This window comes from Chionomys nivalis (genome assembly GCF_950005125.1).
Source record: "Chionomys nivalis chromosome 23 unlocalized genomic scaffold, mChiNiv1.1 SUPER_23_unloc_1, whole genome shotgun sequence".
NCBI classification, from domain to species: domain Eukaryota; kingdom Metazoa; phylum Chordata; class Mammalia; order Rodentia; family Cricetidae; genus Chionomys; species Chionomys nivalis.
This window is the reverse complement of record NW_026646869.1, coordinates 62658-78013: the sequence shown is the minus strand read 5'-3', so window position 1 is coordinate 78013 and position 15356 is coordinate 62658. Positions and strand designations below refer to the sequence as shown.

Genomic DNA, 15356 nt, shown 5'->3' with positions numbered 1-15356 from the left:
AGACAGCCGGGCGGTGGTGGCGCACGCCTTTAGTCCCAGCACTTGGGAGGCAGAGGCAGGCGGATCTCTGTGAGTTCGAGACCAGCCTGGTCTACAGAGCTAGTTCCAGGACAGGCTCCAAAACCACAGAGAAACCCTGTCTCGAAAAACCAAAAAAAAAAAAAAAAAAAAAAAAAGAAATGTTTGTAGACTACCATGTGGGTGTTGGTAAGCAAACTTGGGTCCTCTGGAAGAGCAGACACTACTCTTAACTGCTGAGCCATATCTCTAGGCCCCAAAGTGTGTGTGTACACATCACATTTATTTAGGTATTTATTTATTATTTTTGTGCATGTGTGCACATGTGTACCACATCATGTACATGGTGGTCAGAGGAGAAGCCACAGTAGTCAGTTCTTTCCTTCTGACATGTGGTTCTTGGGGATCGAACACAGGTCTTCTGGCTTAATGGCAAGCACAGGTTGTGTGTGTGTGCATGTGTGTGTGTGTGTGTGTGTGCATGTATGTATCTACAAAACTTGGGTGTCATTTCTGGGGAGCCATCAGCTGGATTTTTGAGATAATTAGCCTTGGCTGTCCAGTGAGCCCCAGGGGACCCACTTCTCTCTGCTTCCCCAGCACTGGGGCACTGTGTCCCTTTCTTTTCATGTGGGTTCTGGGGATGGAACTCAGCTTCTCTCTTTGTACAGCATGTCCTTTCCTCACTGACTCACACATTTTGCTCTTGGTGGAGGGATTCTTTACATAAACAACTGATGTTTGTGAATGCAACCCCTCCTTTCATCTCTCCCTTAGACCAAAAATGTTTTGAACTTGAAACAACCACTCTCTCTCCTTACTAATTTTATGCCTACTGATCCCAAAGAAAACGAAAACATTTCTTTTTGTCAGGTCAACACTTTTAAGTCTACAAGACTCGCAAGATTTATCTTCCTCCTCCGTCTCTGACATTGTGGGTCGGGAGGCTATCCCACCTTCTTGCTACTGTACGGCGGGAAACCGTTCTTATGACTCCAGCGTGTCCTCTGTATCATCCAGTGACAGCTCGAACCCATCTTATCTTCCAGTCTTTCCTGGAGGAGCAACGTGGCAATTGCACAGCCATAGCTTACCTGCTTTCTCCCGAAAGGAACCGCCCGCTCCCAGGAGCCAGGGCTCATCCCTGCCTATTTTTCAGCAGGCAGATCTTAAGAAAGCAGATCTTTTTCAAAATCTGGCAGCTCCTCCTCCCTTAAAAACTCAACGCTTTTTTATTAATTCAGTTTTAGAAAACCTAGATTCTTGCAAACAAGAGAATACAAGAAATAAGAGAAAGAATCATTTGGCCCAATCAGATCTTGGGCCAAATTCGGTTTTGAATGAGAGCCCAGGCCCACCCCTAGTACGGGCTCCACTCCAGCTCTCTCCTTTAGTCAGAGGAGAACTGGAAGGACACATGTCTCATAAGGTTTCTACTTTGCGGGCACAAGTGGTGCCTCTGCCTGTGAAGAAATCCTGGGAAATACTGAATCATTTGCTGGATGTACAAGGAGTCCCTGAACAAGGGCTCCCCAAAACTCAGTTACCTACACTCCTCCCTCAGAGGGCTGAGCAAAATACCAGCCGATCTCCAGATGCTCCATCGTTTCATGTCCATGTAAACATTGGGGTGAATTCTAAATTAAGCAGGACGGAAGTGTCACAGCCGCTGACCTCAAACAAGCAGTTACAGTCTGCTAATGACAGCCAGGTTCTTAGCTACAACCCTGTAGTTATATCAGTGGGCACTCCAGCTCCCATTAACATAGTTCGGGAAGAAAACGGTTTACTGAAAAAAGATCCAAGGCATGTGTTAGAGCTGAATATAGACCAGAGGGTCCTAGGTCTTCCAGAAAAAAGGATACAGCCACAAAGGGCACAAGTAACTGACGTGGAACTGACAGCCCAGGTACCACGCTCAGCCACGGACAGCATAAAGGTTACTCCAGTGGCATTGCTTCAGGTTATGGGCTTGATGGGAATGATCCCAGAATCACACGCGCAGGTGATAGACAGCGTGGGGTTTCCCCCGCAGCCACCAAATCAAGCAGAAACAGTGAATCTAACTCCTCGGCCATCAGATCAAGTAATTGAACAAAAAACAGTAACAAGTCTTCAGCATTCAGCTACAGAATCAAAGAGTATGGCCTCAAGACTGAGTCCAGTCACAGATAATATGAAGGTAACTCCTGAGAAATTGCTTCGCATCATGGATTCCATGGGGCTGATTAATGAATTATACCCACATGTCATAGAACCAGCAAAAATAGCCCCAAAGCCACAATACCAAGTCATGGAGTCGGCAAAGGTGGATACATTGCATGGCCACCAAGCCATACGACCAGAAGATAAGAGTCTAGGGCTACAGCAATCAGTTCTGGGAACTGTGGAAGTGATCCCCCAGCCTCAGCATAAAGTCATGGGAACACCGAACACGACCTTGGGGCCACAGAATAAAGCCACAGAACACATTGGGATTGCTCCCGGTCCAATACATGAAAATATATTGGAAATTAGCTCAAGTGCACTTCCTAAAGCCATTGATTATACAAAAGCAACCCCAGTGGCACAACAAACCATGGATTTCATGCAGAAAATTCCACCAGGACAGCCACACATTACAGAACCTCGGGCTTTGATCCAAACTGAAAATTTGACCCCACTGCCAGCTCAGCCAGACGTTCTGACTTCTGCTGTCCCAAGAGGAGCAGCAGAATCTCGAGGCATACCTCCACAGCTACCGTCTACAGCCCTAGCGTCATCAGGAGTGATTCTGCTACCATCAGGTCAGTCCCCGCATGCTCTAAAGGTGACCCCGATAGTACAGGCGCCACCTGGGGTGGGAATGATCCCACCACTCCAAGTTGTAGAGCCTCCTGGTTTGACTCCACAGCCAGAGTTACAGAACGTAAAATCTGAGCCCTTAATCCCAGATCCAAGATTGCGAAATATGAAATCTGTGGACATAGCCATGGATTTAGTCCCAGAAAAGGTAAAATATGGACCACCGACCTCAAGAGCAGTATCTACAGATTTGACCCTAGAATTGCATCAGCTGACTATGCAGTTTGAGGAATTAACCCACATGCCACAATTGCAAAGTGAGGAATCTGTGCCATCGGCCCCTGAATCTCAACTTCAAGATGTGAAATCTGGCCAAGTGATAGTTGAAGCACAACTCCAAAACATACAGGCTGCTGGGCTGGCCCCAGGTCCACAGGGGCAAAGTGATACATCAGTACAATTGACCCCTGGTTCACAGACTCAAGGTATGCAAGGGGTTGTTCATTCAGCCCTATCGCAGGAGTTACAAGGAGATTCAAAAATGGTGGAGTTGGCTCCAAGACCATCACTTGAAGACAAGAAATCTGCGAACTTGACCCGAAAACCATATTCACAAAGCACCAGCTTTGAGAAGACAGCCCATGTGCCATTGCTCGAAGATAGAAAGACTCTGTTGGTAGAAGGTAGGAGTTTAATTCCCGAGGCACTGGTGGAAAGTGTGAATCTTAGTGAATTGGTCCCAAGCACACACCTTTGTGCGGTAAAACCCTTAGAAGTGAACCCCGACCCAAGTTATCATTTCCTGGAACCTGCAGAATTGGCCCTGCGGCGTCAAGCCCCAGAAGAAAGAGTGGGCTCTGACATTTGTCATCAGGTGGAAGAATCTGTTGAGCTGACACAATCATCATTAGGAATGAGGCTGATACCACTGCGCCAAACCTCAGACTCTATGGAGATGTACTCACCACCACTCCAAGAAACTCTTGAAACTAGGAACCAGGTTGTAAAAGAGATGCAAGAGACTCCAGAATCACAAAATGCAATTAAAGATGCTCCGGATTTGCTACCAGACTCAGAAGTGCAGAATATGAACTCAGCGGTGATGGCCCCAGAATCACAGCCCTCAGATGGGAAGTTTCTTCATGGGACTCTAGAAACTTGTTCAGAAGTTACTAACTTATCAGAAATAACTCTAAAACCAGAGTATGAAGACAGAGAGACTATCAGATTAACATTTCCTAAAGTTGATATTACTCGGGGGGCCATGATAGAACCATATTCAGAAATGGGATCTCTGGAGTTGGGTCTAGAACCAGGAGTGCAAGGTGAGAAATCGGAGTCCTTGGCTCAACACTTGCAGTCTGTGGAAGTAATTGGTGAACCACCTGTACTAGCTGTAGAGCCCATCGCACTAACTACAGGACCCAAACCACACATTAAAGATGTGATCCCAGGGCCCCAGCTCGAAGTCAAACTTAGGCAAATGGATACAGAATCACAGTTGCAAAATGAGGAATCTGTAAATGTAACACGACAGTTGTCTCTAGGAGAGGTAGGTCCTGAAAAGACAAAGCCAGAGTCAGGGCCACAGAGTCCATCCCCGAAGGAACTGATTGAGGAGACACAGCCCCTGAAAGTGAAATCTGTGCATTTAAATCTAGGTCCACAGCAGCTAAGTATCAAATCTGGGTTGATTCCAGGGCCACAACTGCAAAGTGTCAGATTTCCAACGTTCTACCAAGGGGGAAAACGAGGAAATTTCATCTCAGGCCCCCCACGTTATGGTGTGAAATCTGATGAGGCACTCTCACGTTCCCCAGTACCAGAAATCAGATCATCAGATTATATCCCGGGGCCAAATCTTCCAGAAGCAAAACTGCAACATGTGAAGCCTGTGGAAGTAAATGTAGGACCATGCTTGCAAGCTGTGAAATTCTCTGATCTGACCCCTAAGCCCAAGCACCAAGGTTTCAGATGTACACAGGTCATACCAGGTATTCACTCTCAAGATAGGAAGTCTCAGGGACTTTTGCCAGAATCATTTTTGCCATTAAGCCAAGAGCCACAGGTTGAAGATAGGAAGCTTGTTCTACCTGTGGAAGTATCAGAGTTTCATAGCAGGAAACACACAATACCAGCCTCTGAACTACAATATCCAAGCGTGATATCTGAGGAGGTAATCCCGGAACTGCGGCAACAAGATACCAAATTTTCTGAGTTAGCTTCTAGGCTAAGACTTCAAGGGGTCAAATTTGGGGAGCAAACTCCAGGACCATTGTTTGACGGTATGCATTCTATGATTCCAAAGTTGGGGATACATAATCCAAAGCTAGCGAAGATGACCCCAGAGCTGAACGATACAAAGCAGGTGAGTTTTAACTCGGGGCCGAGACTGCAAAATGTCAAACTTTTTGATGGAACATCAGGAACTCAATCTGAAGGTGTGACGACTTCAGAGTTACACTCGGGGCCACAGTTGGAGTGTGTAAAAATGTTTGAGTTTACCACACAGCCAGAGAGGCAAGGGATGAAGCCAGAGTTAATAATACAGGAGACGCTGTTTGAAGACAGGGCATATGTCACAAGGAATCAAGCACCAAGCTTTGAAGATGAGATGTCTTATAAACTACCATCTGAGCCACAAATACCAACGGCAGAATCAGTGAGATTGACTCCCAGGATACAGCTAGCAAGTGTAGATCATTCTGAGTTGGTTGGAAGACCAGAGGCACAAGGTATAGAATCTTCTGAATCGATCCCTGGGCAGCATTTGGGACATATAAAACCTGTGGAGAAGGTCACAGCGTCAAAGCAGGAAGAGTTAACGCCAGGGCCACATTTGGGATATGTGAAATCTATGGAGTTAAGGTCAAAGTCAGAGCGGGGAAAAGTCAAAGCTATACTGTTAACCCCAGGGAAACAAGCAGGAGATAAAGTACCTGAGGAGCTGCCCCGGGGCCCCAACTTGAAAGGTTTAAAATCTGAGTTACTACCTTCAAGACCACAGTTAGAGAATAGGAAATCTGCAGTCTTAACTGTAGGACAATGTCCAGAGAGGATAAAATCTACAGTGGTATCCCCATGTAGTTCCCAGTCAGATGGTACAAAAACTGTGAAGTTGATTCCAGGTTCAACAATTCAAGACTTGAAGACTGTGGGGCTGGCCCGTGATACACATGTTCAAGATGCAAATGCCATGGGTTTGAAACTTGAACCAAAGCAAGAAGAGAGTCCTGTGACTTTTGTACCAGGGATGCAGTTTCAAGATGAGTTTATGGAGGTGTTGCAGGTGCCTCAACTACAAGGTATAAAACCTAAGGAACTGACTGCACAGTCACAAATGCGGGGTAGGAAACATGTGATTATCTCATGTTTGAAGCCACAAAGTCTAAAACCTGTGAATATAGCCAAAACACAAGGAATCCCAGGAGTAAAACTTGTGAATTTAGTCTCAACACAACCGTGTCGAGGGATGGCGCCTACAGATTTAACTCTCAAGCCTGGACAGGATGACCAGATAACTGTAAGATCACCCGAGTGGAAAGGTAGGGTTTTAGACCAGCTGAGCAAACATTTTGAGTCAGAAAATGTGTTGTCCATGAAGTCAGGTCAAGAAGCCAAACCTGCAGATAAAAAACCCAAAGAGATCAAATTTAAAGTACAATTTAAAGATACACCATCATTTGAATCGACTCCTAAACCAGTTGTTCACAGTGTAAAACCTGAAGAGGCCCAAGATGAACCCCAGGTGCCAAGTATGAAACCATGCCAGGTGACTCCAGGGCCACAGGAGCACCAGGTGAAAGTCTCAGAGCCAATGTTAGAGCCACCATTTCAAGATGTGAAAACTATGGTGTTCACAGAGCCACACACGGGAAGTACAAAATCCGTCCGATGGATACCAATATCTGAATTTCAAAATGAGAAATGGGTAGGGTCAGACTTGAGGTTGCAATTTCAAAGTTCCACACCTACAGAATTGAAGCCGTCTACAAAATGGAGGGGTGTGAGGCCCTCTGAATTGACTGTCAGGTCTAAAATAATTCAAGAAGAAAAATCTGTAGGGTTGCATCTTGAGCCACAGTCACAGCAAGTAAAAACCTCTCCATTAGCACTAGGGCTTCAGAAAACAAAAACTTTGAACTTAACATCAGAGCCACAACCTCAAGGAATCAAAACTGTGGATCAAAACAAAGATCCACCGGTTGGAAGTCTAAGATCCGTTCAGTGGATACCAGGACCTGAGTTCCACGGCGTGAAGTGTTTAGGGAAAAATTATGGGTCACAATCCCAGAAACCATCCATACAGTTGGGAGGTCTGAAATCATCAGAGACGACTGTAAGGCCCAAAGTACAGCTCATAAAAACCCCTGAGGCATCCCCAAAACCAGAGTTACAAGAAGGGGAATCTTTGGTAGTGGAGTCAAGGTCCCCAAATGGGGAGTCTGTGGAGTTAAACTTGGGCCCTCAGTTACAAGATGAGAAATCTTCTACGTCAATTCTGGGGATAAAGCAGGAAGATGCAAGATCTACAGAGGTCAGTTCTAGCCCACGCTTGCAGGGTATGAGGTCTTCTGAAGTATTTTCAGAGGACATGCTTCAAGGAGAGAAACCCAAGGGCTTTGTGGCCCAGTCACTGTGGCAGGATGTAAAATCTCTTAGGCGGACTTTCGGCAAGGCACTTGACAGGAAGCTTTTGCAGCTGAAAATCCCTCAGTTCCAGGATGGGAAAGGATCCGTGTTAACCCCAGAATTAGATCTTCAAGGTATGGAACCTGAGGCAGTCAAGCCTGGATCGAAGTTGAAAGGCCTGCAACCCGAGCCTACAAATGTCCAAGCAGTGAAGGATATGGGGATCAATCCTGGTGCAGAATCGCAGGTTGTGGGATTTGCTGAGCAGGACTCGGACTCCACAATTTATAGTGTGGGACCTTCTGAACTCAGTGCCAGAAACCTGAAGCAAGATGGGAAATTTCACAAATTAAGTCAAAAGCAACAGCTACAAAGTATAAAACCGGTAGTCTGCAGTCACGGGCCACATTTGCAACATATCCAGTCATCAGAAGTATGTACAAAGCTTCCAGATCTGACATCTATGGAATTCAACTCAGAGCAACAGGTGCGAGAGAGAAAAGCTCCTGATGTGTGCACAGAGTCCAAGCTGTCAGATGAGTTATTTTTGGAATTTAAGTCTCGATTCTGTGACTTGAGTCCAGGATGTAAAAATCTGACATCCAACACAGGAACACAAAATGTAGAATCGCCTAAGTTGCACCCTGATCTAGACCTTCAAGGCATAAAATCTAAGGAATTCTGCCTTGGATCACATTTGGAAGATGTGAATTCTGCATGTACTCCTGATGCAAATTCTCAGTATACAAATTCCAGTGAATATAAACCTGGGTCATATTTGCAAAATACAAATTTCTCTGCACACATTCCAGAGCCAGACCCTTGGCGTATAAATACTATGTGCAACCCTGGGCCACATTTTAATGGAATGAATTCTGTGTGTATTTTAGGACCAAAATTGCAATGTGTAGATTCTACTGTGTGCAATCATGAGCCAAATTTGCAAGATGTAAATTCTTCTGCATGCACTTCAGTGTCAAGTCCTCCATGTGTAAATTCTTCCATATGCACCCCAGGACCAAGTCCTCCGTGTGTGAATTCTTCCATATGCACTCCAGGACCAAGTCCTCCATGTGTGAATTCTTCCGTATGCACCCCAGGACCAAGTCCTCCGTGTGTGAATTCTTCCGTATGCACTCCAGGACCAAGTCCTCCGTGTGTGAATTCTTCCGGATGCACCCCGGAGCCAAGTCCTCCGTGTGTGAATTCTTCCGGATGCACCCCGGAGCCAAGTCCTCCGTGTGTGAATTCTTCCGGATGCACCTCGGAGCCAAGTCCTCCGTGTGTGAATTCTTCCGGATGCACCCCGGAGCCAAGTCCTCCATGTATGAATTCCACTGAGTGCAATTCTAAAGCACATTGTCAAGGTGAGAATTCTGCATGCATTCCAAGCCAAAACCCTCAGTGTGAACATTCTAATAGGAATAATCTTGGGCCACTTCTTCAAGGAATGCATTCTGATACAACATTTCCAGCACCACAAATTATGTGTGTAAATTGTGTTTGGGGCAGTGTCCAAACACATTTGCAAAATGTGAATTCTTCTGCATGTACTCGAAGACAAGAATCACAGTCTGCAAATTCTATGGGATACAACCCTGGGCCACATTTAGAAGCTCCTAAACTTCAAGGTATGAAGTTTCCTGAGTTGAACCCAGGGACAGGAATTCAAAGAGAGATGCCTATAACAGTTAACCCAGGACAGCACTTGCAAGATTTAAGGCTTGAATTAACTCCAGGGTCAAATATTGCAGGTATAGCACCTGCAGAATACAACCCTGGGCCACAGGAACAATGTGTGAATTTTTCTGAATTGAATCCAGGATTAGAATTACAACGCATAAGTTTAGCGAAGCTTGGTTCAGGGCCACAGTTGCAAAACATAAAGTCCTTTGCATGGACCCCTGGATCAGAATCTCAGCATACAAGATCTGTTCTATTGAGCCCTGGACCCCCTTTTCAAGGTGTGAAGCCATCTAACTTATCGGTAGGGGCAAAGTTTCAAGAGATCCCATTTTTGAAGAAGCAATTTGGGTCACGGCAGCAAACTGCACAACCCATGTTGACTCTGAAGCCTCAGTCAACTGGTGTGGACTCTGTGGAAGTTTTACCAACACCACTGCCTGAAGATAAAATGTTTCCAGAGATGAGCAAACAGCCATTGTTTTGTACAAACTCTGTAAACCTGACACCTGGCTATGGTCTGCAGGACTTGAGAAGTAGGGAATTTTCACCAGGACCTTGCTTTCAAACAGTTATGTGTTTGAAGCCAGGGTCACAGTCTCAGAGCGGGAACTCTTCAGAGTTCGCTCCATGCCACGGGTCTCAATGTGCTCAGTCGTTCTTTGCCCCAAAACCATGTCTTCAAGATCTAAAACCCATGGAGCTTGGATCCCAACAGCAAAGTATGAATCGCCAACAGATTGCTTTAGATGAGACGCCAATGGTAGTAACACAGGAGTCCACCAGGAAGTCCTTGGCAGGACCAGCACTGACGAGTGTCAAATTTTCAAATTTAATTCCAGAGTTGCAGTCGCAATGTATGAAATTTAAGGCTTTGACTTCAGAGCTGAGGGGGCAAAGTGTAAAACATGTGAAATTATCATCAGTGTCCCTGCCACGAAGTGGAAACTCTGTGGGCTTATCACCAAGTCCATTCCTTCAAAATGTGACATTTGGGAACCAAATTCCCCAAACAAATGATCAAATCACAGAACCCTCTAAGGTGACGTGCAGACCAGTATACCACCTGGTGGACTATGCAGAGATGAACACGAAGATCAGGTACCAAGCCCCTAAATTGGAAAATTATATTCCGCTGCCTGTTTATCAAGAAGATGCGGGATCTTCAGAAATGACGAAAGGGTTTAGACACAAAAGCACAGAAACAACAGAGAAATCTATGAGGTTGTTCCCCAAGCCAATGGATACAGTCACAGAATCATTGCGGATGCCGCAGCAGCCAGAGCTTCAAGTGCCAGGATTTGCTGATCTGACTCCAACACTAAGTGATCAAGATTCAAACGCCTCAGAACTGACCCCACAGAAAAACTACCAGAGCCTAGAAACCCTGGAGATGCTTTCTTGTTCGTGGCCTCAAGTGAAAGATTTCAAGCAGTCACAGACCCAACCAGCCACAGGATCTAAGAGAATGACCCTCGACCTCAAGAATCATGCCACAGAAATGACGGTGCTAACTCGTAAGGTAAGACAGCAAGGGAAAGAATTTCTTAGAGTGACTTCAACACCAGTAAACAGAGAGACTGAATGTGTCGAAAAATCTCCATGGCCATATCCTCAAGACTTAGGACCTGTGATGGGGAGCTCCGAGAAAAGATCCCCAAGGGAACAATCTGTAGCCTCGTCACCAAGGCCATTCTATCATGTTCCGGATTCTGCTCCAGGAATAACACCAGGACCTCAGATTCCCGAATCTGTAGGTTTGACCTCTAAGCCATGGCTGCAAGGGGAAGAATTCTTAAAGTTGGCCACCCAGCCAACCAATCAAGTTGTGGGAAATACAGCCTCTGTAGAGCTCACGTTTGAGGAATGTCAGACAGAAGAGGTAGGAATTGGTCTAACAATGCCCCAGAAGGCAAGCATTGAAAAAGCGAACATCACTCCAATAGAATCACTGGATCAGATTATAAACTTCGTAACTGTGAGTCCAAAGCCACTCGATCAAATGACAGAACCTGCAAAGACACAGCTTCAAGTTCCTCAAGTCTCTGAATCTCTGACAGTGATTCCTGGACCACCACTTCAAGTTATAGAGTCAGTGATGATACCGGAGCCGACCTCTCAAGGGTCAAAATATGTTGATTTGACTCCCAAACTGCATGATAGGATAGTTGCAGAGTTTGCTCCAAGACTTTGGCTACAAAATGTGCAATCTAAGAAATTAATCGCAGAGCCAACACATCATATTTTAGAAACGATAGAATTATCAGGCTTTCAAGTGATAAAGACGATATTGCTTCCCAAGCCCCTGCTTCTGGTTGTGAAATCCGAAGAGTTGGCACCAGGACCCAGTCCTCAGGCTGTGGAACCAATAGGAGTTGCCACAAGATCAAGAACTCGAGTAAAGGATCCTTTGAATTTACTCCCAAGACCACATCTTCAAGACAAGATAAAACCTATAGAACGAACTCGAAGGGCAAATATTCAAGAGACTTTTCCAGAATTAATCGTACAGCAAACATCTCCACTTGAGGAACCTCCAGTATTAACTCATAAGCAAAGGCTTCAGGCTGGAAAATCTGTAGGAATCAAAAGAGAATCTCCTAAAGTACTGGAAATGGATCTGAATCAAGGACGGGTGTGTCAGAACAGAGATTCGGAAATGATAACATCAGAAAAGTTACAAGCAGAGAATTACTTCTCTAGGTTCATAAGCAGCCCTCCGATACCATTTATTTCAAGCTCTGTCAAAACAAGCGAATTAGGGCCCCTTCAGGGTTCTGGAAGGCCGGAAGTGTCAAGAGCCCAGACTATGAAGAACTCTAATGCTGGCATTTTGCAGTCTCCAGAGTCCTATACAGAAACTATTAGGATGCGGTCACCAGCTCTTCCCTTGGTCCTTCCCTCTGATAAAACAGGGGACTCTGTGGGATCCCTATATCCCGAGATCTGGGATATGGATGTCATAACTAAGGAATCAACCGAAAAGAAGCAAATGGAAGAATTTGGGAATTTACTGCAGAGCTATGCTCCTTATCCACTGAGATTACTACCCTCGGAGTTTCAGGCAGGATTAGGAGCTCGAAGAAACTCTATCCGTTCTTTCCTGGGCAGACAACTGAACATCTGGGAAAGCCATGTCTGTAGGCAGCGACTACCCAGGAAGTACCTCTCCAATATGCTGATGCTGGGGAATGTTCTGGGAACCACTATGGAAAGGAAGCTTTGTTCTCAACCGTTTTTAACAGAAGGAGCCACTATGGATATCTGCCGATCGATTCAGAATTTATTTGGGGTTCCAGCTGAACTGATGGAATTTTCCCAGAGCCTACTAGAGAGGGGCCCAAGGACGATTTCACAGACGTCAGTGGTCAAAAACTATATTCAGAGACATATCTTAGGCCATGGTCACGAGAAAAGAATGCCCTTAAAGATGTGGACACGCGGATCCACATCCTCCATAATACAGCAGTACTCTGGTACTAGATTGGGACTAAAGAAAACAAACTCAAAACTCAGTGATATATTCCAGGAAGTCACTCAGCACGTGCCTGTCTCATGTACAGGGGCCCAGTTTCCTGCCTTAGGGAAGCCAGAGTCTCCTCTCAGGATACTTTACAATAGGGAAGATCCTGTTTCCAGGGAGCCGAGTAAAACCTCCCAGAGCGATTCACAGACAGGAACTTTTGAGTCTCACCGCTCAAAGTCAAGTTATTTTTCCCAGACCAAGACCGATCACTCAGAACAGCTCCATCTACTTAAAGATCTACAGCTAAAGATAGCAGCAAAACTCTTACGCAGTCAAATACCCCACAACGTCCCTCCACCCCCAGGGTCAGGTCTTGTCCTGAAATACCCCATCTGCTTGCAGTGCGGCCAATGTTCAGGATTTAGGTGCGGTCATGAGTTACAGTCTGGTTTTGGGTCTTACCTTCTCGTCTACCCACAGATCCACCTTATAAGCACCCCTGAAGGCCATGGTGAGACTCGGTTGCATCTTGGTTTTAGGCTGAGAATTAGAAAAAGACCTCACATCTCTAAGAATTGTGGGAGAAACAGAGCGGACACATCGAAGAACCCTTCCTCATCGCACAGGAAAGCTAAAATCTATACTCCAGCTTCCAAGAGTCCAACTTCTACAAGAGATTTCCAGCCCAGATCTTCCCAGTCTCCGGCTTCTGTACCAGTTCACAGGAGGCAAAAGCAATGGGGCAGCTGTGGCGTGGCAGGGAAGACAGAAGCCAAAGACTCTGGGCATTATGAATTCTGTGAGGTTCTCTCCACGTCAGAGAGTGGCTCTGAAAGTAACCGGCATGAAAAATGGGCTAAGTCAAGACGCAGAAAGACCTCAGAATTAAATTTTCCAATGAAAAAAATCACCAAGGAACTTAAAACACAAAACATAAATCTCTACAAAAACAGTAGACCCACAGAAGAGTGTCCTTCTGGAACACTGACTGATCCATCAAGAAGCAAGAGTATCAAAACCGCTCAAACCAGCACTGTTTCTTCAAAGAGACAACCAAAGAAATCCTCCCAGCCCAGGTTCATCCAGCTGCTTTTTCAGCGCCTAAAGCAGGCATTCCAAAGAGTTATGGCTCTCACTGCACAGAAGCCTGAGGACAGGGCTAGTCCAGACAATTTGTGGTCAAGCAAAAACTTGTACCCCAAAGAAAAAGACGAGGATGATTGTTTAACAGGAGATGGCAGAGGGGCCAGCACACCTGTTATCAAGCAAAGGTTCATGGGTTCCACCCCTAAGAAAGAAGACAGGTTGCAGAAAACATGTGACCAAGCTCAACAATCAAAACAAGTGAGCTCTCTCCAACGCCACAGTCCTCAGACAAAGCCTACGAGTCCCTCTGACAGAACCCTCAGAAGCCTCTCGGAGAGGAGATGTCGCAGTCCCTCCCAGAGGAAGGATCGCAGTCCCTCTAGAAGAACCCCTCAGAGTATCTCTGACAGGAGCCGGCCCAGGCTCTCTAAGGGGAGAGGTCGCAGTCCCGCAGGGAGGAGCCAACCCAGCCCTTCTGGGAGAAGGTCTCGCAGTTCCTCAGGGAGGAGCCCTCGTGAGAGAAGGGGACAAAATTCCTCCCCCAAGGGTCAGCTCGGTCTTTATGGGAGGAACCAACACAGTCCCCCTTTTCAGAGATGCCGCAGCCCCTCAAAAAGGAGCCATCTCAGTCCCACCCGGAGAACATGGGCCAGTTCTTCAGAACGGAGCCATAGTACTCTCTCTGAGAGACCCCCTTCCAGACGCTCTGGCAGGACAAGGCATAGCTCTTCTGGAAGAGGCTACCGCAGTCCCTCTAAGTCCAGGCTCCACAGGCCTTCCGGACTCCACCGCAGCCATTCTCAGAGAACTCACTACAGCCCCTCTGACAGCAGAGGCGGTCATTCTGAAAGGAACCGACGCTTAGAGCGGAACCCGGAAGGTCACCATGCGAGACCCCATCACAGCCCCAAGGGGAAGCTCCGGCACAGTTCCCCTAAGGAGAGACCCAGACATTCAACTCTCCAAGGGACCACACCCGAAACATATGTCTGGTATATGGGATGCTGGGGATCAAAGTCGGGCGGCATGCTTGTTAGGCAAGCCCCAGCCCTCTAAAATTAAAATGGTCTTAAAAATTATTTTAGTTGTTTGTGTGTGTGTATGACGTGTGTGTGGATGCCGGCATGCCTGTGTTTGTGGAGTTGAATCTCTCCATCTACTGTGGGTCCTGGGGATTGAACACTCATCAGTAGTAGGCTTATGCAGCAAGACCTTTTAACCACTGAGACATCTTGCTGGTCCTATATTGATGGTTTTAAAAAATATTTATTTTATGTGTATGGGTATTTTGTCTGCATATATGTCTATGTTCCATGTGGTCTGTACACCACATGCATGCCTGATTTTCCCCAAGGCTAGAAGATGGCATTGGATCCCATGGACTGGAGTTACAGAAGACTGTAAGTTTCTAGGTGGGTCCTGGGAATTGAATCCTGGACCTCTGGAAGAGCAAGCAGTGCTCTTAACTGATGAGCCATCTCTCTAGCCTCTTAGTTAAAAAAAAATAGGTCAAATGTCATGGCACACGGTTTTAACCTAAGCACTGGGGAATCTGAGCAGATCACTGAGTTTGAGGTCAACTTGGTCTACACTGTGTGTCTCCACTGTGTGATGGGCAGATTTTGAAGGACAAGGCTAACATCAGTAAAGCTAGGGAAGAGGCTTTTGTACGACTGAGGTGGGAGAT

The 15356-nt window shown here is 46.1% G+C and overlaps 1 protein-coding gene across 5 annotated transcripts in view; it reads left to right on the top strand.

The window, feature by feature from the left end:
• LOC130869020 (E3 ubiquitin-protein ligase HERC2-like) overlaps window positions 1-15163 on the top strand; it is a 127023-nt gene extending 111860 nt beyond the window's left edge. For 3 of the 5 annotated variants that reach the window (XM_057761133.1, XM_057761132.1, XM_057761134.1), the window contains one exon: window positions 892-1064. In XM_057761133.1, the coding sequence (XP_057617116.1) occupies window positions 892-948 (57 nt within the window). In that variant the 3' untranslated portion in view covers window positions 949-1064. Of the gene's footprint in view, window positions 1-891 lie in introns of all 5 variants that reach the window. The other 2 variants (XM_057761130.1, XM_057761131.1) reach the window with 1 other exon arrangement.
• The last annotated feature ends 193 nt before the right edge of the window (window positions 15164-15356 follow it).